At 49.7% G+C, this 27,242-nt stretch overlaps 2 protein-coding genes across 3 annotated transcripts in view; both read right to left on the minus strand.

The window, feature by feature from the left end:
* Window positions 1-797: 797 nt before the first annotated feature.
* The window catches only part of CAPN5 (calpain 5), a 55,009-nt gene continuing 28,564 nt past the window's right edge, over window positions 798-27,242 (minus strand). For both annotated transcript variants that reach the window (XM_069808583.1, XM_069808582.1), the window contains exons 3-13: window positions 21,767-21,898; window positions 12,977-13,185; window positions 12,349-12,541; window positions 11,593-11,786; window positions 10,785-10,862; window positions 10,023-10,218; window positions 8,894-9,016; window positions 8,177-8,373; window positions 7,686-7,807; window positions 4,480-4,616; window positions 798-4,145 (exon numbers count right to left, since the gene is read on the minus strand). In XM_069808583.1, the coding sequence (XP_069664684.1) occupies window positions 3,963-4,145; window positions 4,480-4,616; window positions 7,686-7,807; window positions 8,177-8,373; window positions 8,894-9,016; window positions 10,023-10,218; window positions 10,785-10,862; window positions 11,593-11,786; window positions 12,349-12,541; window positions 12,977-13,185; window positions 21,767-21,898 (1,764 nt within the window). In that variant the 3' untranslated portion in view covers window positions 798-3,962. The remainder of the gene's footprint in view (window positions 4,146-4,479; window positions 4,617-7,685; window positions 7,808-8,176; window positions 8,374-8,893; window positions 9,017-10,022; window positions 10,219-10,784; window positions 10,863-11,592; window positions 11,787-12,348; window positions 12,542-12,976; window positions 13,186-21,766; window positions 21,899-27,242) is intronic.
* On the minus strand, window positions 16,268-19,759 carry OMP (olfactory marker protein). The gene has a single exon (XM_069808584.1). It carries the CDS (start codon window positions 18,903-18,905, stop codon window positions 18,426-18,428), a length of 480 nt encoding a protein of 159 aa, XP_069664685.1. The 5' UTR covers window positions 18,906-19,759; the 3' UTR covers window positions 16,268-18,425.

Genomic DNA, 27,242 nt, shown 5'->3' on the forward strand with positions numbered 1-27,242 from the left:
CTTGCACGCTGTTTCAGTGATGGAAGCAGAAGACTAGGATGCTCCTTCCCCTCTCTAGGGTTTGGTGACACGCTTTGTCCCAGGGGATGATCCCAAGAGCAGGAGGATCTGGATGGGTGCCCCCACCCCACAATAAAAAGGCTTTTTCCAGATGCCTGAAAAAAAGGATGCCTTTTTGCTCCAGGCTCTTGAGGGGGACGCTGCAGAAGGGCACAGCTCCTCCGTGCTGCAGAGACCCCGAGCACAGGCAGGCGGTGGAGCTGGGGGCTGAGGTGGGAGCAAGACCCCAGCACCAGCACGCTGGGACCGCGTGTTACAGCAGCAAGACTGGAGACTCCCACGGGCAGGGACAGGCTTTTCAAATGCTCCCAACGTGCAATCTGCAGGTTTGTTCTTTGAGGGAAAGCTATCCAAAAATCACATCCTCCTGCTGCTTTGCCTGTAATCCTTTTTTTTTTTTTTTTTTTTTAATTTTTATTCAATCTGCAGAGCTTTTCCCAAGTCAGGCGAGGCTCAAAAAACCAAGTTCCCTGCACTGTCATGACTTTGAGGTATAGGATGCAAAGGTTTTAGAGTCAGAGGGGGCTACCCTTCCCCTCCACGTTTTTTTCCCAGTGAACGTGAGTGTATACTTGCATGAAACCTTCACACAGATCGCCTTGTCTCAGTCTCAAAGTCCGCAGAGAAAATAATTTGAATGGAGTTTAGTGAATCAAGCAAATTGAAAAAGCTCTGCAGAGCCACCTTGTGCCCATCAAAAGCATTCTGGAAGAACACAGCAGTTTAAAGGCAGGGAGTCTGAATAAAATATACACAATTTATTTATAGGAGGTTTACAGCTGTACAACGTTGGCTTTCTGTTTGGACCACTCTCTGATCTTGTGCAGCATGACACGTCAGTGCCTTTGTTGATGAAGACAAGTCATAGCCTGCTTTAACATGCAGATGTCAAAAGGATTTCACAGAGTGTAACGGCAAGCTACTTGCAACCATTGAAATGATTAATAAAAGAAATGGAAAATAAATCAGAGACATGTCCTACACCACCTGGGAGGGACTGGAAAGTGCTTATCAGACCTGCCCTCCCCTCAGATAAAAAAACCCTGAATATTTCTGTTTATTTCATTCAAAGAGAAAAGGCATCAACATTAGGAATGGCATTGCAATAACTGCTCTCCCCCATCTGCTCTACAAAACAGACAAGACAAAAAAAAAGCAACAAAGGTAATTTTTGTCATTCTATTGGAAATGTAGGGGGAAGGAGGCTTCTGCTCTAACCTGTCAAAAGTTTTTGAAAAAAAATAAGGACAAATATTACTGATATTAAGACATTTTGGTCCTGATACAGTGTGATGATTTTTTTTTTTTTGAAGAAGAAGCTGTTAAAAAGCTGCCTTTCCTCTCTTTATGGCTTGATTCTCTGTAGGAAGGAAGGAAGGAAGGAAGGAAAGAGGCTGCCCATCGGTATGAGGGCACCGCTAATCCTCAGCAAGCTTCAGCGCCATTCCTCGGGGATCACGGTGCAGTTTGGCACATGTCAGGGCACTCCTGCCCAAATGGCTCTCATTTCCTGAAGCTATCAGTAGCCTGATTTCCTGAGAAAACAAGGCTAATGCAGGCAGGCTGGCTACCCTCATCTGATGATGATGGCGCAAAGCTCCTGTGATGTTCTCCCTTAGCTAAATAGCTCTTCTCCCTGCCAGGTGAGGTATCTTTGGGCATCACAGTCCCTCTCACACACCACTCTGAACGTGAGCCTGTGAGATCTTCTCCTAGGACCTAAATCTTGCCTTCTAGCCCCAAAATGCCGCTTCCATTTATTTTCAGTGATGAGTCCCATGAACAAAACCAGAATAAAATCAAAACATCTCTGAATCAGTCTGCCCAAATTCAAGGATTTGCTTTGACCTTGGGATCAAAATGTCACTTTACCAAACCAGGAGTGTTTGAGCCAATTCTGCAAGATGCTGAACTAAACTAGGTCCCAGTGATGGCACCAGGAGCTGGAGGGCACTCAGTGCAAGCCAGGAATAATTGAGACCTGGAAAGAGCATCCTGTGGGTCACTGCTTGCCTCTAAGTCCTGGAAAGAAAGACCTAAGAAAATAAGCAATTTGGTCAAAACCCCAATTCATAACCACAGGAGGTAAACTCTGAAGATGAGGAAAGGGGAAAAACAGCCTGCAAAAATCGATGAAGTTGTACCGTATGCTTCTGGATGCACCAAGAATTGAGCTAGCAGGTAATGTGACTTTGGAGAACATCTTATCACATTACAGACTTAGTAGATCTTTAAGGACTTTAAAAGAAAATACAGACTTGCAGCACAAATAGGAGCTTTTAGTAGGACAAGCAGAAACCGTACTTGCTATAGCAAAAGGAGGCTTTCCTGTTCACTTGTCCTTGCAGGCAGAGGACTCTGCTCAGGCCAAAATCTACCAAGATTACAAAATTACATCATATCTATTCATTTCCACTTGCATGCAGGTGACTCCAAAAGATTTGCTTGTTAGAAAATCTGTCAGGAAAATCCCTTAACTTGCACCATTTTTAAAGGCACATGAATTGAAAAAACCCAACCTAAACAATAGGAGAAAAAAAATATGCTTTGAAACCTGCCCTGATCAGCTGCTGAAAGGCCAGATAAGCGTTTGTTGTTTGGCTTATCTGGGATGGTTTGTAAGAAGCCGGATTCTGCCACCCAGTGGAATAAGGAAGATAAACCCAGTCTTCACGGCAAACAGGAGCAGAGCATGGCCCTAGACACAGCCCCAAGGATGCGTTTGGGTTGTGCTTGTGCGACTGGCTCTAGCACTCTGCAAGTCATCCTCCAGGCCAGGACACTGGAAATTAAAGGTGAGAGATGGACACTGGTACGAATGAAATACTCCCAGCATTTTCAGGCTGCACTGGGAGCAGTGCTCCTCTTCTCTCCTCTAGCACAATCTAATATCCCACTATTTTTTAAAACAATTTGGGAAAGCGAGGCACTGAGAAATGATGTGCTGTATGCAGCAGTAAAGGTGGAGCCCATTGAGCAAAGCTCCCCATCCCTTGGACCTGACACTTTGGCCTTCAGAGGAACTGATCTCCTCTTACCTAAACACCGAACGGCCCCAGCAGACAGCCCACCCCAGCTGCCGGGGTGACCTCTTGGGATGGGGACTGCATGAAGACATGGAGACAGCAGGCACCACGGCAGTACGAGAGGCACACGCAGGAGCTGAGTCCAGACCAATTCAAAAACTTGACCCCAGAGAACAGTTGTCCCACCACTGTTGTTGGCATCTTTGCATCCTTCACAGTTGCGTGGGGTCGAACAAGACTCAGGAGGAGACAGCTCATCCCTAAAATGATGGAGCCATTAGTCTTGTTGCCCCTGTGGATTTGGGACTGCCTTGGTGCATTTTCCTTCCAGTTGCAGCATGCAAACCCATACCCGGAAAACATCCAAAAGGCCCCAATCTATTTTTCCACTTCTTTGCTGAGGTGCCTCCACAGAGAAGCGATTAAAGGGCAGTTTCACGGGAGATGACTCCACGCACGCTACTCTAAAACCAAGCAGACACATCGAAGACGCACTGAAGCAGCTGGTGGGACCGCGGTGGCCACACGTGTGCGTGGTGGCACGTGCGTGCCAGCCCCGTGTAAACAAACAGCATCAGGGCATCGTGCTCTGGCTGTCAGGACACACAGCGTGCTCGCAGCGATCCCCCGGGGCACGCAGCGGCGACGGGGGCTGCAGAGGACGCCAGCAGAAGGATCGTTGCGGTTCCCCAAAAAGGCACCATTTTTTAACATTGAAAACACAAGATTGGCTCCTTTGAGTGGAATGCATGCATAGTTCATATACACTTTGCAGCTGGTAGGTAGGCTCTGTGCGTGTGTGTATATATATGTATGTATGTACGTGTGCATGTTTATATACACATATGTTGCACCGGAAGAAGAGTCTTTGAGTACTTAGACATTGGTGAGAATGTTACTGCTGAGCAGCCTCACAGCGATGGTTCCAGAAAGATCATTTGATCTCCTGTTCCCCTTGTCCTGGAGGTGCAGCGTGTGCACGGACTGGCGGTCGCTGGGATCCCCCGTGAGCACCACTTGGCCCAAGAACTCGTCGCTTATTAAGTTGTGGTTCCAGATCTGGGGAAAGAAAAACAGACATGAGAGCAGCTCCTTGAGGGATGCAGCCAACCTTCACGGAGAGGAGAAGGGGTTATGGGGGACCTGCTCTGAGCTGGAGACGTGGAGGTGGTCGAGGTGTGGGGTGTTCACTCTGCAAGTGAGAGGGGCCAAGGACATGCATTTACCAGATGTCACCGCTCAGCCGTGGTGGTGAGAGGTTGAGCTGCATGAACTGTTGATGCTCAGCCTTGGGGAATAGACCCGCTGTGGCCAGTGTGAAGAGAGGGCAGGTGGGGGGGTCCAAGTGAGAGAGGGTCTCCATCCCTTGTCTCACTGCTCGCCTGCCAGGTACCTGAACAATGATGGGTTGTCCTGGCTTCTTGCGGTAGAAGAGCCCTTTCACGTCAAATTCTGGAGACACCGTGTTCTTCTTCACTGGAGAGCGAACTTTTTGCCCTTCGCACTTTATGATCACATAAGGGTCAGCTCCTGGGGAGAGAAAAGGGAATTTTTGCTTTGTTGTAGCTCCTGTAATTCCTCAGACACCCCTTTTCCAGGGATGTCATGCAGTATTTTTCCTCCATATCCCACCGGAGAAGATGGGTATCTGCCAAAGAGTTCATCACACCCCAGATGAGGTCCATGAAGCTCAGCTGTTAGGCTCAGGCTTACTTCTGTTAGGTGACATTGTCCCTGGGCAGCAGGTGGTGATGGACTGCTATGAAATGGCCACCTCTTCCTTGACCCCATATTCTACATAAACACTCCTTCATCACTCCAAATCCTCCTGACCTTTGGGATAAATCTTTCATGGAAGACACCACCCTGCTCAACTCTCCTTTTGGGATTAGTTCTGCTGAAGGCAGGCAGAAATAATGCCATGGAGAAGAGAAACAGGCTCATAGAGGTTGTTTCAAGCAAGGTAACACCAAGAAGGCAAGGGCCTGCAAGCTGCAAAAACCCCAAAACCCCAAAAACTTCCAAGCCAGCGTAACCCTGGTTTTACTTTAAGGTGATAACTAGCTACCTCAGCAGGGACTGTGCTTTTCACCCCTACGGACAAATCATTGGCATATCTTCCTCCTAGATTCAGTGAGACTCAAATGCTGCAGGGGCTGTCAGTATAATGACTAATGTTGGTGTAAGAAACATGCTGGGTGGTCAAAGTGATGAGAGATGGCAAAATGCTGAGCCAAAATTAAGTGTCAAGATGTGTTAATTTATGAGATCCAAAAATGAGACCACTGGGGCACTGGGAAGGTGTGGTGAGCAACCAATGAATGGGAAATATATTTAAATACATTTAATATATAATATATTTGATATATTTAAAAGGCTTTTAAGAGGTGAAGATGGTTCTTAGAGTATTTGCTGTGGTCAAGAATCCAGGGAGATCAAAATGTCAAAAAGGATCATTGGTGGTAGTGAGAGACATGGGGAAGAGAAAGACTGGGCATTGACAGGCAACCAGGTGAAATGAGTGGGAAGTGGAGGAAAAAGTGGGAAAGGAAAGCTATTGCAATTATCCCAGCTGGAACAAGACAGTCATGGGGAACAAGCAGGCCACAAAGATGGAGAGTAAAGTTACCAAGTTCACAGACTACCAGCCTACAGCTGGGCGGTACCTGAGCTTCCAGCAGAGGGAAAGAGTCCCTCATTAGTGAACATTTTCCCCTTACGAAACCAGTGCTCGTTTGGGGATTTTCAGTGGAGAACGAGCTACTGCTATGGAAATTTAACTGCCAGAATGCATTTTCTTACTATGACCTTTAGTGGCTATGATGGAAACACAGACCAGGTGGATGAGTTTTCTTGTCCAAGGAAATGTGGAAAAGAGGAGGAACAAATCACCCCCTTCTGAGGGCCAGGGATTTAAGAACCACATCTTTGATTGCCAGACCACCTCCTCACTAGCTTTCTGTTTGCGAGGACCTGGCTCCCCTGGTGAGACACAGCTGCTGGATTTCACAGCTGTTTTTCCAAACTAGCCTTGTCTTTTGGGATGTCCCATTAAATCCTCATATTCCATCAGCTGGAGCCAAATTCCTATCTGTAAATCACTATTTCCAAAGTAGTGTGAAAGGCCTGGGCTGGGAGATGCGAGAGATGCTATTGCACTGGAAAGCACCAAACATGCACGCTGTTGGTGGTGGGACCTGAACAGCTGGAAAACAGCTGGGGAAAACCCATTCCTAAGAGCCTCTTGCTGAAAAAAATACTTTATGGCTCCAGAATCCACATGTACCCTTGTCCAAAGAAAAGATAAATCTCCTCGTTTCTCTGAACAGTTCAGAGACCTTTGGCTACAGATTTCCCTGCATTGCTACAGATACACAGAGCTATTGTGAGTAAGCCAAGAAAAAACAACCTGCCTAGGGTAAAATTCCCTCTCCAGACACCAGACAGGATAGAAGGACTCCCTTTGTGGCATGTGATAAATAAGCAAATTGGGCTAGTCCTTGCCCTAAGGAAGGATCCTGCTCCTTACTTTCAGGGCTCTAGTGATACGCAGCCCTGACAATAATGCTTGGGTGAAAAAAAAAAATTAATTAAGTTTTTAATTTAGATTTTTTAAATTTTAAGTTTTCAGTTTTTATACTTTAAATTTGGCTTGAAAGTGCCTGGCTAAACCTTGCCACATTCGACATGTCCTTGATTCAGGAAATGGGGAGAAAGGCTAGGATCTGGTCTGTTCCCATGGCCAAAAGGCATTTGCTTCTCTAATCGCAACCTCTAGACCCTTCATCCCTGCTTCGATGAGCTCCCATTACAAGTCATCACTACCCCTGGGTTTCTTGGTCCAGATGCCCCAGGGGCTCTTGCCATGAGCTTCTGCGTGGCTGCAGGACATGGTGAGGCATGGTGCTGCTGCTGTCTTTCATGCAAGAGAAGCGTTAGATGTCAAAATTGCATCAGAGCATGGTAGGACCATGAAAATGAACCTTCAGAGGACCAAGGAGGCAGAAACATAGTGCACTGTGCTCATGGTGGCTCAGGTCATCTCAGAGGGCTCCTAGTAGCCAAGTGTGGAGAAGGACTTACAGGAAATAGAGGGAGGGGCTGTGGATCTACCCCACCCCAAAATGAGCTAAATATGACTTACCCTCTACTGATACACATCTATTGAGCCTCTGGTGGTGAGCACTACCCCAACACGTCAGCCTGTTCTATTGCTTCTCTGTCTTTCCTACTAAAAAGCCCTTAAATACAATTCCTGACTTTCACAGCTGCTCATACTCGTGAGGAGAGCCTGGATTGTTACAGGACCACTGCTAAGGGCTTTGGGGAAGTTTTGGGAGGATCTCCCGAGGATCTTAGACAACAGCCTAAATATAACAGCTCCCAGATCATGTCCATAGCAAAGAAATTAATTTGATTCTCCATGGACTTTCTCCTCCTCTGGTGTCTGAATCAGGCATGTTCACTGAAAAAAATATCTGAGGACATAACAAATCCCAGCAACCTCCCACCTCATGAAACCACCTCCCCTTTTTCCCACTGAAACAACCACTTCCCAACTCCTCCAGGACTAGACAACAGGCAAGGAAAGACCAGTACCTCCTTGGGAGTCCTGATTCTTGAGCCCAGCCGCGGCAAGGACATGGATCTGGGATACCACTTGCGGGTAACCACACATCCCACTCCAGCAGGTGTGTGGTGGCTCATCCAGCATCAGCTCTCTGCAGGGAAAAACCATGTGGCCTTTAAGAGATGCCCAGCCTTACCCCATGGGCAGGCCAGAGAGTTTGCTCTAGGAGAATGGAAGGACTATGCACTGTCCACTGTCAGACTCTGCTCCCCACTCCGATCTCCTCAACCTGGGTTTGGGATGCTCTCCCATGTCATGCTTAGAAGCAGAGCGGGAGCTTGTCTGCATGTCTGTGGTGAGACCTGTAAAGATGCCCTGTCTCCCGGCCACCCTTGAAAGGAAGCCAAACGCCAGCTCCAGGTAAGGCTATGACCAATTCCAACCAGGAAAACCACATGTCAAAAGCACAGGGCTGTCTCCAAATAGCCAACTCCTCCCCATCACTGCTCTTGTTCCTTACCGGCAATCTGAAGGCACATCTGTGAAAATCCTGAGAAGGAACTCGCCTACGTGACCGGGGTCAAAAGTGGTGGGGATGATGACGTAGCGGCCTTCCTTCAGGTCCGTCCTCAGGAAGACACTGCGGGAGTTGATGTAAATGGAGCTGGCCACCTTCTGCTGCAGGGTGTGCATCCGATAGTTCCTGTTCAGCTCCACCTGGGCAGAGACCACAGCGGGGCAGTCAGCAGGACAGCACTGGCTGACAAAGTATTGGTATCCACCTTGGGGGGGGCAGACTGCAAGGACTGACCCCGCAGTGCTGGGAAACCTGGAGTTAAGAGAACCAGCAGAATGGTTCCAACTGGGCTGGATGGAAAACAAGTGTGGACGCGGCTGTCCCAACCCTGTTGGCTCAAGGACTCGTTGTCTCTCGCATCCCAGCTTGACACTGGAGGCCCAGCAAGAACACAGAAGGATCAGTCTAATGGATTTCAACATTTGGAGATAACAGATTAACCATTGCTTTTAGCAAGGAGAACTTGTCCACTCTGTCACTGTTCAGCTCTGAAATCTCTCATCATCTCTAGAGGGGGGCAGGCTGTGCTGAAGGCACTCCAGAGGCACCCAGGTAACGCTTAAATGAACAATACCAATCGTCATGCAGGACTGATGTACCACTCCACCACTAACAAATTTATGGGGGTATTCAGGCCAACATGCAGGAACCACGGTCTACCTTATGGATATCAAAGCCTATGGCCAAGTTCTCTCCTTTGCCCTCTTTGCGACTGGTCCTTTTTGGCTTCTGCTGGATGGAGATCAGCACTTCATCTTCTGCCTTCTTCACATCAAACACATACTAGAAGCAAAAGCAGGAAGGTAAGGGAGGACTTCTACTAAGACAGGATCACTGGGCATGGGTGGGGGTGGGCACACAGTAGAGTTAACCTCAGCTTCTCCTCACCCACCTCACTGCAGGGCCAACCTGGCTTCAGTACCAGCATTGAGAGCCCATACCCACTCCTCTCGGGAACTGGCATCATCTTGCCAAACCAGAGACATTTTTGGCTCATCTTAGAAAAAGACTGGGAAATCCAGTCTTTGAACTGCTCAGCAGAATCCAAGGAGTCTAGATGCAGTCTCAGACCAGAGACTTTCACTGCTTGCAGTCTGCCACAAGTCCTCCTACGAGGCATGGAAGGAGGAACTCATGTTCACAGAGACCTAAGATGAAAGCTAATACAGAGCTGGAAGCAGGAAACAACTCTCCCACATCCTTGATGACAACTCCTGCAATGGACCAGACCACCCTTCATCTGCTTGTTAGGTGAAGGACTCACAAGAACTTGTCCCATGTTACTGAGAATCCCAGTTCAGAGCAGGACAGGACAGAAGAGCTTGTTCTAGGAGATGAACTTCAGAGCAGGGCCTTTTCTCAAGGCCAACCTAGAAGGAAATAGCCCTATAGACTACACCTGTCCTGGTAAATTAACAGTGCCAAGGTTTGGGCAAAGGAACTGGAATTTAATGATTCAGACATCCAGATTGTTGGAAATGGTTCCTGGCTCTGTTTGACTGGCACCAGCTAACACTGCCACCCTGTGGCACAGTTTACTGTTTGCTTGTGCCAAGACGCTCTACACCAGCCACTTGGATGCAGTCTCCCTGATAAGAGAGTTAGGTCAATAGAGTTGGCCTGGATGCTGGTCATGCTGTGCCAGGGGTCTCAGCCAGAGAACCGTTGTGAGCACATTTAATCTACTAGACGTCTGCTAGCCAGTTTGGCCTTCTAGGTCCCTGTAGCAGATTTAAACACTTGGAAGCACATATGAAGGCTCCAGAAGGTCCTCTGCTCCATGACTCACTTGGGGGTTCTGCAGAAAGGTGTCCTTGTGGTTGATACAGCCTCCACAGCGGTTCTTCAAGGGGTCACTGTTTCTGGTCCACGCCCCGTGTAGCACTGCCTCCTCCCAGGTCTTGTGGATGCTCAGGTAGGACGTGTTGATGAGACGGCACTTGATGATGTCCGTGAAGTATTTGCAGAAATCTTCGAAGGTCATCCTAAGTCAGGAAAGGACAGAGCTGGGTTGTGCTACTTCATTCCCCTGAACAGTACGCTGCAGGGATTTTCTTGACCACCTGTTAGAGACTGTGTGTGGGTGGCCTCTGACGCCTGATGAGTAACAAAAAAGATGGAGATACCTTTCTCCATACATGCAGTAAACACTTCTTCATTTTAAACAACAGAGCTGTGTGTCTTAGAGTGGGAGAAGCAGAGCAGCGGCCCTTCCTCCACACGTGGGTACATGCTGTATTGAAATGCACTGGTGAGGCTGTTAAGTTCAGCAGATTCATAACAGGTTCCCAGTATCCTGGTGAAATGGTTGGGACCCAGTGTGATACAGAGCAGCTTGCAATCCTAGGGTCATGGCCATGCAAAGCTAATACCCATGGGCTCAAGGAGGAGGCTTCACTAAAGATTCTAGGGCTTGGAAGGCCATTTGCTCTGGATAGCTGTATGCATGGAAATGACTCACATGGATGTACGCATGGAAATGACACAGGCTTCATGAGGTGGGAGGACTCTGTGGGCATGGCCCATGGCAATAACCCCAGGAGGGACTCACCAGAACTCTCCGTCGTCTTCCACTGTCATCCCCATCTTCTCTCTCTCACTTTTACTCACCTTCTGCCACTCCTCAGATCTGTGGGAAGAGTACAGGATCATTACTGCAAGGGCAAGGGGACACACAAGAATTCAAGAGGCTACTTGGCCTTGGCAGGATCTGTCAAGGGCACAAGGCCTGGACAAAGCTCCAGGCATGCAACCAGTCCCCATACTGCTCTTCTGATGAGCTCATCTTCCAAACATGGGGGGAGCACAGCACGGCTTGGAGCTTCAACTTCCTTCATGACCAGAGAAGCTGAATCCAAAATCTTGGCAAGATTTTGTTTGGCCAGTACAATCACAACCCTATCAGTGAAGATAACAAAACGGACTCTGGCCAAAGGTTACACCAGCCCTTGGTTCTTCATCCCATCCACAGACACCACCGCAGTCAGTGGTGGCAGTGGTTAATTGTGTTGTAATTTTTGCTGGAGCAAGACCGGGAGTGGAAGGCTGAGCTATAACCATCCTTCACTAGCGTGAACATGCTGGTGATTTCACCACATCACCCATCAGAGCCTTAATGACAAGATCTGCCAAGCTCAGCCACCCTCCTGCTGTCCTCCAGGGACTCCAGGGCAAGGAACGCATCCACCCCAGTGAAAGAGCAGGTTTAGGACATGGGTTGAAGCAGCATCCTACAACTGCCCATACAATGCTATCCTGCAGGTGTGGATGTAGCCAAATTGTCTCATACCTCAAGGCTTGCACTAGCCCAGCTTTTTCCACCAACAAAAAAGGTGCTGCTGCTGCCCATCCTAACTCACGTGTCACTCCAAGGACCGTTCCATTCCCGCTCGCCCCACGGGTTGCGCATGCGGATCATGTCCAGCTTCTCCGACTTGAAGAAGGACAGCAGGCCGTGGCCCAGGCGGACCTTCCGCACGTCCGTCACTGCATATGCGTGGCCCTTCACCAGTCCGCAAGCCAGGCGGGCCTCCATGTCAGCTGCTGACGTGGCCTGGGCAGGGGGACACAGACAGTTCTTGTACCAGGGGGATGTGACTGCCTTTGCATGGACTGGGAAAAAAAGGAGCTCAGATTTCCCTGCAGTTTTCTCTGAGCCAAAAAGAAGTGCGCCAATGCTCAGGGAGAGAGCCAATTGCCTTGGCAGATGTATCAGATGCTGGTTTAGGTCCTAGATCCTTCCTGGTCTTCATCTGCTGTATGAGGTCTCTGAGCTCCCATACTGTCAACCAATAAAGCTCATTCTACTGGTTATCATGGGAGGTCTGGCAGTGTTTGTAGAGATGTCCATGTGCAGACACTGAAACGCCTTTCTCTGGAAGTGAATCCTCTCCTAACATTTAAAGGGTGGTGGGATGAATCTGGGCTCTCGGACATAGCAATGAGGAATAAAGAGGGCTGGCATCCAGGTTGGACTCCTTGTGCCATCCACAAGAAGTAGGAACCCTTGGCTATAATTTATCTGATCTAACTTAGAAGTCTCTGACGTGTAAGGAAACTGCATCCTAAAATGCCTATTCCCATGAGACCGTGACCATACAGGTAACATCTCTTACTTTGATGGAGCAGCTGATGAGGCCTCCCCGGTTGTGCACCTTCAACACACGCTCAAAGAGAAGGTTTCGCTTGGCTTCATCAGCAATGTAGTCCCCTTCGGTCAGGTCGATAGGTTCAGAGACCCCACCAGTAAAGTCTACCAGGGCATCAGCTGTGTTGCCTCCATCCAGGGCCTCATAACAGCCTGACAACCTGGAAGAGGGTGACAGGGATGGCATAAAAACACTAGCTTGACATTTTAAGGGGCCTGGGGCAGTTCTTGGGGCAGCCTGGAGAACAGAGATTTATAATAAAACTTTCAGTGGGTGAGGACAGCAAACTAGGGTGAAAAAATAAGACCCATGCTGCTTGCAGCACTCTTGCTGTCACAGGACAAAGTAGAGGGAACCTGAAATCTCTAGGATAGGTGTTACTTAAGCAAACATGGAGTTGGAGGATATTTTGCTTTGAGGATAAATTAAGGCTGGAGAAGGTTTTTTTCTTACAGTTTCTGTCTGTTTGAGATATGTCCCACTCCTCCCCAGGAAAGATGTTGTTTCCACTGGTGCAAACCAAGTGATGAATGAACAGAGAGGAAAACCAGGGTGCCCAAGTCCCAGTTTGTCCTGCAACTGCCTGGGTACCTACTTGGCATAAGCTTTCTCCACCAAGGCGCACCAGAACTCGTTCCTGGAGTTGGAGTGGCAGTAGATGAGCTGGTTGTGGAGTGTGGGCAGGCGGTCATCTATCACCACGTCCAGCCACTGACCGAAACGCCAGAACTGGAAATGGAAGATGCCCACGTAGCTCTCAGGTTTCTCGGGATTCCACTCCTGCTCCTTCCAGTCTGGGATGACCTGTAAGAGAGGAGGCACATGCACCTAGGTTATTTCCTTTTTTGCTCGGTTTGACTCTCATCCTGGAACTAGCGTAGATAATATCAAAGACAAGGAAGAATATGAGGGGGGGTGGACTGGCTTACAGCCTGTTGGGGCCAGATTTTGGACCTGGTTCCTCCAATGCAGACTAGATTAACATGTACTGGAATAGCTTAGACTTCATCGCGCCTTGGAAGATGGAGCCAAAGATCATTGTCCTCTTTCTTATAATTCTACCCTGGACACCTGCTGCCATCTACTGCTGTAGACAGGCTATTGGAGCAGAAGAGTCCCTGGTCTGCCCAGGGATGCTTATTTTTATGACCACATTTTTGTTCATTTTAGTGTCAGGAGGCTAACACTAAGAGAGGACACCTTCTTTGATTCTCTTACTTGATTCTGGTGTGACTTGACTGGCCCAAGAGCAAGGGTTGTATTCAACTGCCTGGTGGCAATGAACAGGGACCAGACACTCTGCATACATCTACTCTGCTAAATAAAAGTGGGAAAAGAGAGGTCCCCATCCCCAGAAAGTCTTCATTCCTCCCTGTCAAGAGCTATCATACTCATCCAAGCAATCACAGGGAGGTGACTTGCTAAAAGAAGGAAAAGAGGGCCTGGGGTGAAAGAAACCCTAGAGCATCTGAGGGGCTGAGGGAGCACAGGTTTGGTGTCATTCCACCTGTACTGCCAGTGGGACAGGCACAAGCGAAGGGTAAATGCCAATGTCCATAGTCCTTCAGGGCTGCAGGTATCACCAGCTTTGATTTGAATGGAAAATCCACCCAACAGTTGGGACAGAAATGGGCACAGCCGTGGAGAGATGCTACATCTAGGAAGATCGGCATTTTATTTAGAACCAGGACATAGAGACACACAGCAAGGAACTGCCCCACCACAGCTCAGCTTCTGTTGAGAGTGAAGGCAACATGGTTTTACTTCATGGCCAGGGTGAGGCCATGTATAGTTAATGTAGCTGATAGCTGACAAGTACTGAGTGATTCAGCTGCAGTGATGTGACCGACTGTCCGCACCTTTGCTTCTTTACTTACCTGCTCCCAAAGCATCATGACCTAAGTGAAGAAAAACCCCAACGTGCCCATGGGGAAAATTATGTTCCAATACACCAAATAATCACTGTCCTGTGGAGGCAGCTGCGAGTGTTCGGGTGAGGTAGGACAGGACATAGCTCCATTGCACAGAAGGAGGCTCTTCAAGAAGTCCCAGGCCATGGTGAGACCCCCTGCATTGTGCCTTGGCCCTTGTTCAGCTGCCACAGCCTTCTGGATTTTTTTTTTTTGGCTGCCATCATGAAGCCATAACCCTGCAGAGAGACTTCTCTCTGCAGAGCCCCCCGACTCCTTAGCTACCAGCAACAATCCAGCCCAGGGCTTTTATTGCTCCTACACTGAAATATTAATGATGCCATCAGCCCTGCGAGCTCACTGGCATTCTTGAGTTGTCTGGATCAATAGAAGCAGAGAAGACAGAGCCATGAAAAAGAGCTGCTTTTGGAGGGTTTGGTGTTTTCCAGCGATGCCCCAGACTCCCTCTGGGAGAGCGCCAGGAAAGGTCAGACAGCCCTCCATCAGTCCCCATCGATTCCCTCCTGACTGGAGCTCATCCTAATGAATTGTCATAGAGGACCATTGTGCTAATCAACTTGCTATTAATATGGGCTTAGAAATGATTATGTCATTGATTAGAAGCAGCTTGTCAGCCAGAGATAGTAGCGACAGCTTCCAGCTGGCTGGTTCTGAGACTTGCCATTACTGTCAGTGGTGGCAGGAGATACTGTTCCCCACCATCCTCTTCTGTCCCTTCATTTGGGGACAGCACTGAAAATACCCTCTGCCCCTGTGGGTAGCAAAAGCGGTCAGCCGTCATGCAGAGCAGGATCCAGGAGCAAGGACTGGTCGTGTTTCTACACTGACCCAAGGGGAAACGAGAGGAGCCTGACCTCCAGAGCCCAATCTGTCCTCAACCTGCCAAAGCACAAGGTGTGAGCTCAAACATCAGGTTGCTCCCCCCAGCTCCTCCCAGAACACAGCATCCCACCCAGGCCAAGGATCCCTCCAGCTGCTTCACCCCCCGGCCAAGGTGTCTGTGACTCCCCTGGGTGTAGGAGAGAAGGGGCAGCTCTGGATGTGGTGCCTACAGGGACACCAGACTTTGAGGCATACAGCACAACCCCTGACACTGTGTATTACCTGGAGGATTAACCTGGGGTACATCTACAAACCCCAGCGGTAGCTGGAACCCAGGTCCCTCCAGGAGATCATCATGCGACTGAGGTCCACAGCTCCCACCCGCTCCCAGGAAACCTCCCCAGCCATCTCCATCCTTCCTCAGCGGATGCTGGAGAGCATGCCATGGACCACCCATCCCAGGATCCCACTGAGTCCTGGACTCAACTTGGTTGTGTGACACTGAGGCAGCGGAGACCACATCTCATTCACCCAACTGTGCTGCTTTTTGCTCAGGGGCTCCCAAAATCTGGAGCTGTAACACCCTTTAGTGGGACAAATCTACAGTGAAAAGGCTTAGAGATGGGTAAATTGGGAGCCCAGTAACACCAGGTTCATTTCCCTAAGCTGGTTTAGGGCTTTTCTCATTTTTCTTAAGAGTGGCTAATTAAGGGGAAAGGCACCTGTGACCCTGGAGAACTGTCCCTGATCAGAAGGAGGAATTGGCAGACGCCGATTCCTCCAGGCAGGGGCTCTTCTGCGGGGAACTTGCCAGCACAGGAAGGGGATAGAGGGACCCAGTTGTGCCAATCTGCTGAACCATGGTACAAACCGAGATGAAATGCCCCTGCAAGATGGGACAGAGTGGCGTATCTGAAAGCCTTTATGGGATGCTGAAAATCTGTAGGGAGAGTTTCAGTGACTGGTATAAAGAGGGTCATCTTCCCTGCAGCAGCGAGCGATCGCACTACCCCACTCACCTCCCACCCCCAGCTCTGGTGGAAAGGAGAATTCACCTGAGGATCATTCTTCCTCCTCTGCCCAGCTTCAAACCCCTCCCCAAACCACACAAAGCTGCTAAATGCTCCATTAAGCCTTTCACACCAAGAGAAAAGAAGGTAAATGTTCATTTTACTTTTTACAGGAGATAAAAAGGTGCTCAAAAATACCAACAGTGAGTTGAAAATTGGTGGGTGCTGCTTTAATGCATGCAGGATTGAGGCAGCTTCCAAAAAGAGCACGAAGACACGCACAGCCTCAGTCCTTAAAGGGAACCATGTTGACTAGGCTTTTATTTACTGCGGCACATCAATACCCAGCGAGGTATCTGCAGCAAGAACTCTACCCCAGCAACGTAGCAATGGCATATTGTGAGACCTGGTATGCAAAAACCCCTTTGGATGTTGGCAGTGGCTCCTGTTATTGGGTCTAATGTGGTCTGTAGTCAGGAGCTCTGCTCTGGGATGTACAAGGAGGGGTCTCCTATCAGAAAGTCTGCCAGGACCCTAGAAGTGGGTTTGGCCCATAGTGGGCCAAGCAGGGATGCATCTGCTTTTATCTCTCCTCACAAAGTCCAGCATTTCTTGGGGTCTAAACAAAGACATCAATCTTTCTGGCAATGCCCATGGCATGGCTGTATGATGTGAGCTTTGGTTGTGGGCAAGACTCAAAGCTCCCACCATCTCTCCAGCCAGTAGCTGATCGTCCTGCTTTCCTTCTCCTTTCTGCCTGGCATAGCTTGTGCATATCATTTTATACACTATTGCGGGGCTGGGGAGGGCGTGGAGTCTGCATCTCTGGAGGCTTTGAAGAAGAGGTTGGACACTTTTGGGGATAGTACGCAAAAATCAGCAGGCCATGGATACAAAGTCACCTTTTCCTGGCTTTCCCATCACTGTCCTCTCCTTACACAACTCAGGAAAATCTCAGGCCATACCTTGAGGAGCGCTCACCCACAGTTGAGTGCAATCTTAGCAAAGGACCAGTTGTAATAGTACTCGACTCTTTCAAAGGACATTTCTATCTGTGGGTCTCAAGAAGTGTCACCAAAGTACCCTCCACTTTTTGGTGGAGGAAAAGGGAACATCCAAAGTTAGCAATTTATTCACAGTCATGGGACAAGCCAGGCACAAAGCACCTTCCTGCTCCTAAACTTGTGAAGGTACCATCTCCCCTCTCTGCTCCCAGGGCCACCCAGACACCGCTCCCTACCTCAGCATTTGTAGAGGGTAGGAGATGCTGCTTTTTTGGGGACAGCAGCAGCAGGTTCCTTGCTCTGCAGTTTGCAAAGTGTTCTGCAGCCTCATGGCTCCCTATAGATGCTTCAGCATATTCATGGGTGCTTTAAGGCCACAATGATGCACAAACTGTTTTTGCTGCAGGGGACTCGATGCTGGCTCAGACCTACAGCCTGCTCTGAGCTGCTGGCTCCTTTGCCCAGCTCTGCACACACATACACGCCTGCTCCAACCCTTCTCAGGACCAACAATCTCCAGGCAGCACCAGGTGAGCAACATGCTGGTCTACACCTCCCCACAGTGACCCCCAGCAAGAAATGGTGGCAGCTCTCAGGAAAAGGGTGGTCCAACCTCCCCGCACCAGTTTGTCCAGTGGGTTTGCAATCTGCAGCCTACAGCGTGTCCAAATGTACTTGAGCTTCACAGTAAGGTAATCCTCCATGGGACTGGTCTTCAGAGACACCAAGCAGTCACAGTCACAGTGGGAGTCACTGCAAGCACTCAGCATCCTTGCAAGGAGAAGCACTCCATCGCAAACAAGCCCTCCCTTTTTAACGGCTCGGATGGAAACTGGAAGCCAGAGCTCTCTCCAGGTTGTCTCTCCTGTTTCTGGTATGGCAATTTCTTACTTTTTTTTCATCAGGCTTTTGTTATGCAGTTGCCACAGTTGGAGGGCTTAGGGCAGTCTCATATTTCCAAGCCAGCAAGACCCTGCGCCAGTCAGACCCGGTGAATCCCTGCTGAATTCACAAGCATGCAGTCTTATACTCTAGGTAAATACAGCAGCAAGCTCATGCCCCCCTCCTCCCCATCACTGAGACAGAGGACAGCACGTATGGGGAACGTTTTGCAGGGCTGGGAGGCTCCAGAAGCGCCAGGCTGTCCTCCACTTTTTCATGATGCCGTCCCTCATAAAAAAAAGAACAACGTAAAAACTGAACCAAGAACTGAACTGAGAGAAAGAAAAGCGAAGACAAATGCAAGGCTGGAGCAAGAAGGGCTGAGCAAGAGGGGATCAGGCTTTAAAAACAATGGAGCCCTTCAGCTGAGCCGGCTCGAGGCCATCGGTGAAAGCGAGGAGGAAATACATCACCTTGCGGATCTGGGCTAACTCTGCTATCCGCTCCCCAAATTCCTGGGCATCTGCCTCATTGCACTCCACCTCCTTGGCCCCTGGCTTCTTCCAGAAGATGCCCACTGGCTCCAGCAGCTGCCGGTTCATTAGGTGGGTGAGATCAGGAGTCCAGTGCTGGGAGGTGCCGGTCACCGTAACTTTTCCAGGTCTCTCCAGCTGGATGTCCCAGCGGAGGAAGCGCAGGTTGTGCTGCCGGATGAAATCCACTCGGTAGACGTGCTCGTTGGGATGCAGCAGCTTCTCGCCATCCTGGGGCTTCATGTTTTTTTGCTGCAGGCTCTGGAATCGCAGCCGCATGCACCGGGTGAGCTGGTCATCGTGGACGAAGGGCAGCTCGAGCATCCCTGCCTCAGCTGCCATCGCCTCAGCTGCTCCTCTGCTAGGTCCTCAGCAACGTTTGGCTCTCAAACAGGACACGCGGGGGAAAAAGCCACCAAGCCCCCGGAGCTGGTGCCCCCTCTCCACGGTCCCAGCAGTGCTAGGCAACCCAGGCCAGTGACGCAAAACACCCTCCGGGGCTTCTTCTGGGTGCCCTCCCGCCTCGTTTGCAGATTAGGAACCGATGGTGCTGCTGTGCACGATAATCTATAGGGAAGGGATGTCTGATGTCAGCCTCCCTGGCAACCTCCCTGACAACCGCGGCTCGTTAGCCCAAAACGAAGGCGTGCAGTCAGGGATGTCACCCGCCAGGTCTGGGTGGCAGTGGCTCTCTCTGAGTATGGGGTCATGGGATAATTCAGGTTGGAGGGAGACTCTGGAGGGGTCTGGTCCAACCTGCCGCTCAAAGCAGGTCTTACTTCAAGGTTAAATCAGATTGCTCGGGGCTTTGTCCAGCCCATCTTTGAGTATCTCCATGGATGGATCCACATGCATAATGTCACATGCACCTTGCTTGGACTGCTTGGTGTTATAGAGCCAGATCACACCTAAAGCCATGTAGGGTCAGCCAAGGCTCAGGAATTTAGAAAACAGCTCTAAATTAAATTCCAGTACCCCATTCCCACTCAGTGACTCAAACAACACAGGCTTAATGGGAAGTAGGGACATGGAGAGAGCCTTGGGATGAGGTGGAAGAAAGGGTGTGAATAAAATCATCTCTTGGGATACACAGGGATGTGCTGGCCCGTCCTATTCCCTTGAAGGTATTCCTCCTCTCCACACTTAAGAGAGACAGTTTCACTGTGTGAAGTGGAGCAAGGGACACACAGAGCCTGGTTACATCCTGGTGTAAATCAGGGTTACATTTTCTAGGAGCAATGGGAGACCTGGGCCAAGATCCCTGCGCTCATATTTCAGAGATACTAACACTTGCATCAACATCTTTCAGCTCCTCCTGGACCCTGAATCAGAGACATTTTGGTGTCTAATGACACTAAAACTAGGTTTTAACCTAGGTTTAAAAACCTAGTGTTTTGCTGCTTTGTCTGTCCTCTCAACTGTTGCTTGCATCAGCATATTGACCAGTCAGGACTAGAGGTTTGCCTTGCAGGCGTTGGGTCCTATGTGTGAAGATGCCTGAGGGCCAAGAAGCAACAGGTACCTCCAGCAACGTTATCACCATTGCACATGCAACTGTACCAGGGACCAAGAGGTCCACTAGTTCTGGGCCAACGAAGGGCTCCGCGATCAGGCAAGGACCACGGTCTAATCCCAGCACATCCAGCAGAGCTGGTGTCTCTTTGGACCAGGGGGTTATTCTGTGCACTCGATGTTTCCCATTTTGCTTTAAAAGTTGCTGCTGCAGTTTATAGCCATGCTTACTCCCTGCAGTTCATCACGAGCTCTCAAAGCACTTTGCAAAGGGGGAGCAAAGGTCCCATCTAATGCAGAGGTCTCCAAAAGCAGGCGTGTGCTGAAGCATGCCTGACCAGAGCCCAGTAGTGAACACCACAGCAAACTGAACATCATGGGAAGGGAAGGCTTGGGGAGAGGTCTGCAGCTTGTGCTTTTGTCAGAAAACAAACCTGAAAGAAAGAGGAGGCAGGTAGAGAAGAGCCTCTGAGAGTTAAGGGCATGGAAAATGAGAAGTCATAAACACCCACAGCCAAATTGCCAAGGGAGGAAAAGCAATGACGTTGGCAAACTGAAATAATGAGGTGTCCAAAGGGATCTGGCTTCTGTTCGGTTGGCATTTCCCAGGGTAGAGCTGGAAGTGAATGGTGAGGAGGGAAGACAACTCTCCCGCTCGCCCTTGGGAGACATCGACGCAGAGGAACAAGCTAAACAACCCCTTGCAGCACGCCTGTAATGAGAGCCACAACAGCCACCACCACCACCACCATAGCCAACAACAGCTAGCCTGTTCCCACATAAAGAAAAACCTTGATTTTAGCAGAAAATGGGGATGCTGCAACAAACACAAATTCCTGAGCTTAGTGTTCATGATCACAAAACCCCCACACAGCAGAGACTGGAAGTACCACAGCACAGAGAGCAGATGTAAAGGCGTAGGGTGGAAGGACCCCTTTTGGGTCTGTTGCAGCAGGAGGCTGTGGGTGAAGCAGGTGATGCTGTCTGCACACACTGTAGGACTTTGGTGGCTGCCTTTTGCAATAAAATCTAGGAAAAGGTGCTTGCAACTTGCTGGTCGCTTGTCCTACAACGAGGCACGCCTGGTGTGCTTTCTGGCCCACGCTCCTTGGTGGCTTTCTGGCCCACAACAGAGTCCCTTTGGACCCCACGCTCGAAGGAGCACTGCTACGTGGTGCAGTCCAGCCACGGGACATGCCAGGGATGGATGTTTTGGGGAAGCAGTGGCTGGGGAGAGATACTAATACCCTCAAATCACCCTACCTGCCCCAGCGCAAGGTGTCTCATTGCCAAGGTGGGCACATGCTGAGCGGCCAAAGAGAGGTAACACCGTGGGAACTAGGGAAATGGGGCCAAACACTGCAGCTGAACATCCTCAGTTTTTCTGTTCTTCTTGTTGCTTTTTAGGTTATTTTGGAGTGGGGAGGGTCAGATTTAGGACCTGGAGGACAGGATGGGACTTGATCTGCTTGGTTAAGGAAAACTGGCCAAGGGTTTGGCTTGAGTGTGATGGGACTGCAGTCATGACGACTAATTCCCCTTGAAAGATTGTCTTTTAAGGGAGGTTTCTGCACATGAACAGTTTTTCAGGACCTGAGGCACCCCTGAAGAACCAGTTTTTGAGCCAGACAAACACAATGCGAAGCCAAGGCGTTGAAGACAGGCTTTCCCCTGGCACGGGAACTGCTTACCTTCTGCCACAGAGACTCCCGGGACGCCAAGGAGGAGCAGGCAGCCACGAACCAGCAGTTCCCAACCTGGCCCTGGTGTAAGTCATGGGAGCTGATCCCGTCCACAAAGAGATGTGGATCATCGCAGATTTCCTGTGGGATGGGAGAAAAACAGACACACTGGGTAAGTGAGGACATAGGGAAATCAGGAGCAAGGCCTCTCAGCAAAGGAAAATCTCTTCCTCTCTTTCTCAGGCTCCATTTAAATCCCACCTGCAGCTTTCTGCTGGCCTCATTTATCACACTGGTGGCAGGAGGACCTTGTCCTGCCTTCTGCTCTCACCAGGACATGGGCAGCATCACTGCCGAAGTGACGCCAGACCTACTCCCTATTCTGTTCCAGCATCAGCACAGATTTGCTATAATTATCCCTGGTGATAATGATACATACTCACACCATTACAGCCCTAGTGACCCATCCCCTCTTCTAAGTTCACTCTTTGTTATTTCTCATAAGCCCTTCAGCTCTCTCTACTCTGTGAATGCTTTACCAGCTTCTCCCTCTCTTATTTTGCTCTGGAGAGCATGAGAGCATCACCCAAACCTGCTGTTTCCCATACTGGAACTTGTGGATCCATCCAAAAATAAAACCCTGCAGGAGCAGGGCAGAGCCAGGCATTTAGATGAGGAATCGCAGTGCCTAAATCGGACAGTTCACCCAGGAAAGCTCAACGCAGATTGAGGGCTCAGCCATGGTTGCAAGAAGCCAAGTGTCCTCTTCCAGATCTTGGAAAAAATTCAGTGAGCCAAAACTTTGCAGTTGGGCTAGGAGACCCATACTCACACGAAAGCCAGCATGGTGGATTCTGCGCGAGCACCGTGAATGGAGAAATTTGGGCAGGAGGAGCTGGGAGGTAAGCTCATCCCTCCAACCTCTCAGGCATCAACCATGTCGCCTTTCCTCTGCCCGGCTCCTGCCAGACTCCCTTCATCCCACTCCCACTCGGAACCCGGCCAAGAAAGCACTTAAATAACAGAGGGTGTTGAGCAAGCTTTGTGTGAAACACCGCTTTTTTTTTTTTTTTTTTTGATCTTTTCTCCTGATCAATCCAGTTTGGAAGGTCATGTCCAGCTGGAGGCTGGGAGCAGATGGGACAGACAAAGAGCTGAAAGAATCTCTTCCCCTTTGTTATTGCTTTTAAATTGAAGGGGGGAAAGGAAAAGCAGATTTTCCTTCTTCCCCCACACCTCCCAGTTTTTCACACTGGCTGCACCTAGAATAACGTTTCCCACAAACTTTGCACATGAGGACTTTCATTGCCTCTGCCCATCACGGGGAGGAAAAGGAATCGCTGCTTTGTAAGCACCTCCTGCTATTCCCACCTAACCCAGCCAGCACTGTACACCTAAAATATAACCTGAGCTCCACCCAGACACAAACTGGGCAGGGATCAAACCCAAGGGAGAGGACTAATCCCCTGCCAGCTGCTGGTGTTGCAGGAGGTTGGGATAAGCGCTAGAGGGAGGCAAGCTGACAGCCACCAAAGGCAAGAGCCAACTGCTCTTCCCAGCATCTCTGAGTGCAGACAGGGACGGGAGAGGAGCAGTGGGGTTTATCTCCGTTTATCTCCAGTTTCATACCACGCGTCTCCAAAAAGCAAACGCCACATCACACTCCCAGCACCACGACTCCAAGAGAAGAGGGCAGCACACAAACGCGCACACCCACATGCATCCTGGGAGCCTTTTGGGTTCAGGCATCAGCCATCACAGAACCAGCTCAAACTGCCCCGTGGCACCGGCGGCTTCAGCAAACGGTGAGTCCATCCCATCCTTCATCTCATCCCAGCCAAATCCCGGGTCACGGCTGCTCCTAGTCTGGACACAGATGGCGAACAGCAAGGAATAGGTGGGGAAAGCCACAAGCTATGGCTGCAGGGAAGCTATGGCTTCCATGTGTTGCTTTTAACTCGACCTTGGCCAAGAGAGCCATCCATGCCTCTTCACCTCCGAGGAGAACCTGTCTTGGAGGATCCCGAGGATCCTAACCACCATCAGAGATGATTTGCGCTCCCTAAAAGTGCCTGCTGAAATGGCCACTGAGCTCCAGGCAACAAAATAAAACTTAGAGAAAGCCTGTGTGGATGGTCCTATGGAAAGATATAGCCTGATAACACAGGGAGTGCCAAACTAGTGATTCAAAATTCTGGTAATTCATATACTCCTTCCCACATTCTTCCTCCTGCAAGGGATGTGGGACAGAGGTGGAAATCAGAGCCAGGGCTGGGAGAGGATTTTAAGGTCCCTGTTGATGAGAGGCTGATTGCAGATGTACCAGGTCCGGCTTACGGCAGCCCAGAACAGGCCAATTTGCTCCCTCAGGCTTTGGGTTACTGAAGTCCATTAAGGAAAAAAAGACCCAATCAGTGCAATTATCTTGCACTTGGTGGTGTAATTTTGCTTCCCACCAAAAAGCATGTAGGCTTTTCCTCTGCTCTCCCCTTTACTACTTTTTCCCCCAACACAGACAATTTCCTTCCAAATCCATTTAAATCAGAAAATATCACCCTCATCTCCTCCAGCTAGCCCAATTCCACACAGGGTACTAATGAGCAAATCACCCTCTAATAGGCTTTATAATTGGTGACTGTCTCATCATAAATGTTTCCCAGTGCAGATTGCTGAGCTTTAGATTCACTGGGGATCTGGATCGTATCAAGGCAGCTGTGGGGAGGGAAAAAGCTAAGGGGGGAAAATAACCATGTGAGATACAACATCTGCTGCATGCCAGGACCATTTTTTGCTAATAAGATATTGCAAGGAGCAGACTAGCCTAATTGCATTGCAGAGCCTGGCTGTTTGAGGAACAACACTTTCACTCAGACTTGCAAAATCAGCAAGATCGTCTATTAGGGTGGCTGCGCTTCCCCTCTCCCGGGCAACGGGGAACCAAAAGGATCCTGTGTCATAAATGTCACTCACACAGCCAAGAGAGCAAGAGGCGTCCAAGCACGGCGAGCAACGGTAACAGAGCTGGCACAAAGGTCCCTGCGCTGCCTTGCTGCACATACCTGCATTGGGATGTGATTTTGCAAAAAGGGCAATTAAAAAATTTGCAACAGGGTGACATAGGGGAGGGGAAAAGGTGAGTTTAGAAAACCAACGGTCTGTGTTTTCAGAGGGATTTTTATAGAATCATAGATTCATAGAGTCATAGAACGGTTTGGGTTGGAAGGGACCTTTCAAGGTCATCTCGTCCAACCCCCCTGCCATGGGCAGGGACATCTTCAACTAGACCAGGTTGCTCAGAGCCCCGTCCAACCTGACCTTGAATGTTCCAGGGATGGGGCATCGACCACCTCTCTGGGCAACCTGGGCCAGTGTTTCACCACCCTCAGTGTAAACCATTTCTTCCTTATATCCAGTCTGAATCAATCCTCTTTTAGTTTAAAACCATTACCCCTTGTCCTATTGCTACAGGCCCTATTAAAAATTACATCCTCAGTGACTCAGCTTCACACACACCAAAGGGTAGGTTTGGTTGAGAATATCTACACCCTATAAAACTGTTTGTGGAGGTTTGTACTGCCTCAGTCAGGCATCCCTAATGCTAATCCACCCAGAGTATCTTAATGTATACACATTTGTATCTGTTATCAGCTCCCACACCGCACAAAGGGCGTTGGACACGCCACCCACAGAAAACAGGACTTGCTTGTACAGGGAAGCATCAAAAAAATACACTCCCCACCAAACCCATGACTCTGTGTACCTCAGCACGACGCCGTGCAGTTTGTTTTGGCACCAGAAAGAGTGGGCATGGTGGCAAACAAAATCTAAAGGTCAGTTTGCAGGTTTAGCAGCCTTGACGGGCCTCTGCGGTTTTATCTTCCAGGTATCCAAAGTACAAAGGCATTACAGAGGTCTCTGTTAAAGCAATGAGACGTGGAGAGACGCAACATGCTGTGAGAGCACCGTACCTCTCCAGGAGCAGACAGAGAGGGAGAAGGATGGGAAGAAGACTGAAACAAGCACAGAGACCTCGGACCCACCGTTCCCGTTCCACCCGCACGTGCTCTCCAGGGATGCACTCTTGGAAAGCCTCACCATTACTCAACCCAGGACTTGTTCGGTCTCTACCCAGCCAAGACTGATGTAGAGGCCACCACAGCCTGGCTTTTAGCATCTCAACACATGCAGACGCAGCCCTCCCCAGACTGCCTCTCCCACAGCAAGTTCTTTTGATGCGGCTGGTTGCAGAGCCGCTAAGAAAAAGTACTCCCTGGATCCTGACAGCCCTGAGATCTGCAGATCTCGGCACCAAAGCAGGAAAGTCTTCGCACATCTTGCTGACAAACTGGGGGGTGGGATGCTCAGAGTGGTGAGATGCTGCACCCCAGGTTACCCCATCCAGAGGCAGAAGTGGTCCCTCTTGGTTTCGAGTCCCAGTCACCGCACGAGCCGTTGTTCCTTCATGGAAATGATGTCATCTGGCTCCTTTTCATGCTGCATTGCCTGAGCCAGCCTGACCTTTACAAGTGCCCACAACTACAGTCTTGAGAAGTGAAGGAGAGGACAGTGAGCAAACGCAGCAGCTCTCAGAAATGGCTCCACCTGGATCTCCTTCCCTTAAATCTTACTACATGTAGGCATGGGCTCTAGGGAGCTACACCGGAGAGGTGGAGGAGGAGGAGAAACAAAAATAAGCTCCCATGGCTGGTTTAACTTTAACACCCTATGACAGATATACCCCTCTGATTCATCACAGTGCTGCAGGCCACCTTCTCCCAAGTCCCCCCATCCTCCATCATACCCCAGTCTTGAGCTCTCCTACGGATCCCCTTTGACCAAGCTCCCTTGGGATGGTGCTAAGGACTTGCAGGATGAGGACTTTGGCTTGAAACTATCTCCATCAGGTCCCAAACTTGTTCTTGGAGAGGTTCACAGTCACGTTGGTACAAGTGAGGGACCATGAACCACAGGCATGAGCCATGAGGATCTTCCACAACTTGCATCACTTTTGAGCCATCAGTCCCCACCCTGGAGGACATGGTGGTGGGGACCTGTTGGTGGGAAGGGAGGAACTTATTCAAGTAAGCCCTGCCGTGAGAAACCACAGTATTTTGGGAGGAATGGTCCAAACCCACCCACTCATCTCAGAGCTATTGTGAAATCCTGGAGCAAGCTGATGTGGCCACGAGCTTGGCTGCACCATTTCTGCCTCCAAGTGACATAATTCAGGTCTGGCACTTGCGCCTGCTGAACACTGCCCTGCCTGAATCCCAATTCCTGTGTCTCACTGAAAGCCAATCTTCTAAAACAGGATTGGGCATCTAAATCATGCAGGGGATTTTTAGTTTTGGGTTTGTGGGTGTTGGTTTGGTTTTTTTTTAATTATCCTAAAAGCCAAGTTATTGATGGGAAAAGAAAGAACCTGAAGCTGCAAAGGAAAATTATCCCCACCCTCCACTGTGCATATCTCAGATCAAAATCTCCT

This window comes from Haliaeetus albicilla, chromosome 20 (genome assembly GCF_947461875.1).
Source record: "Haliaeetus albicilla chromosome 20, bHalAlb1.1, whole genome shotgun sequence".
NCBI classification, from domain to species: Eukaryota; Metazoa; Chordata; class Aves; order Accipitriformes; family Accipitridae; genus Haliaeetus; species Haliaeetus albicilla.

Excerpts from the sequence above, each read along its gene's own strand:
- OMP (XM_069808584.1), bottom strand. The coding sequence starts at position 18,905 with ATGGCAGCTGAGGCAGGGATGCTCGAGCTGCCCTTCGTCCACGATGAC.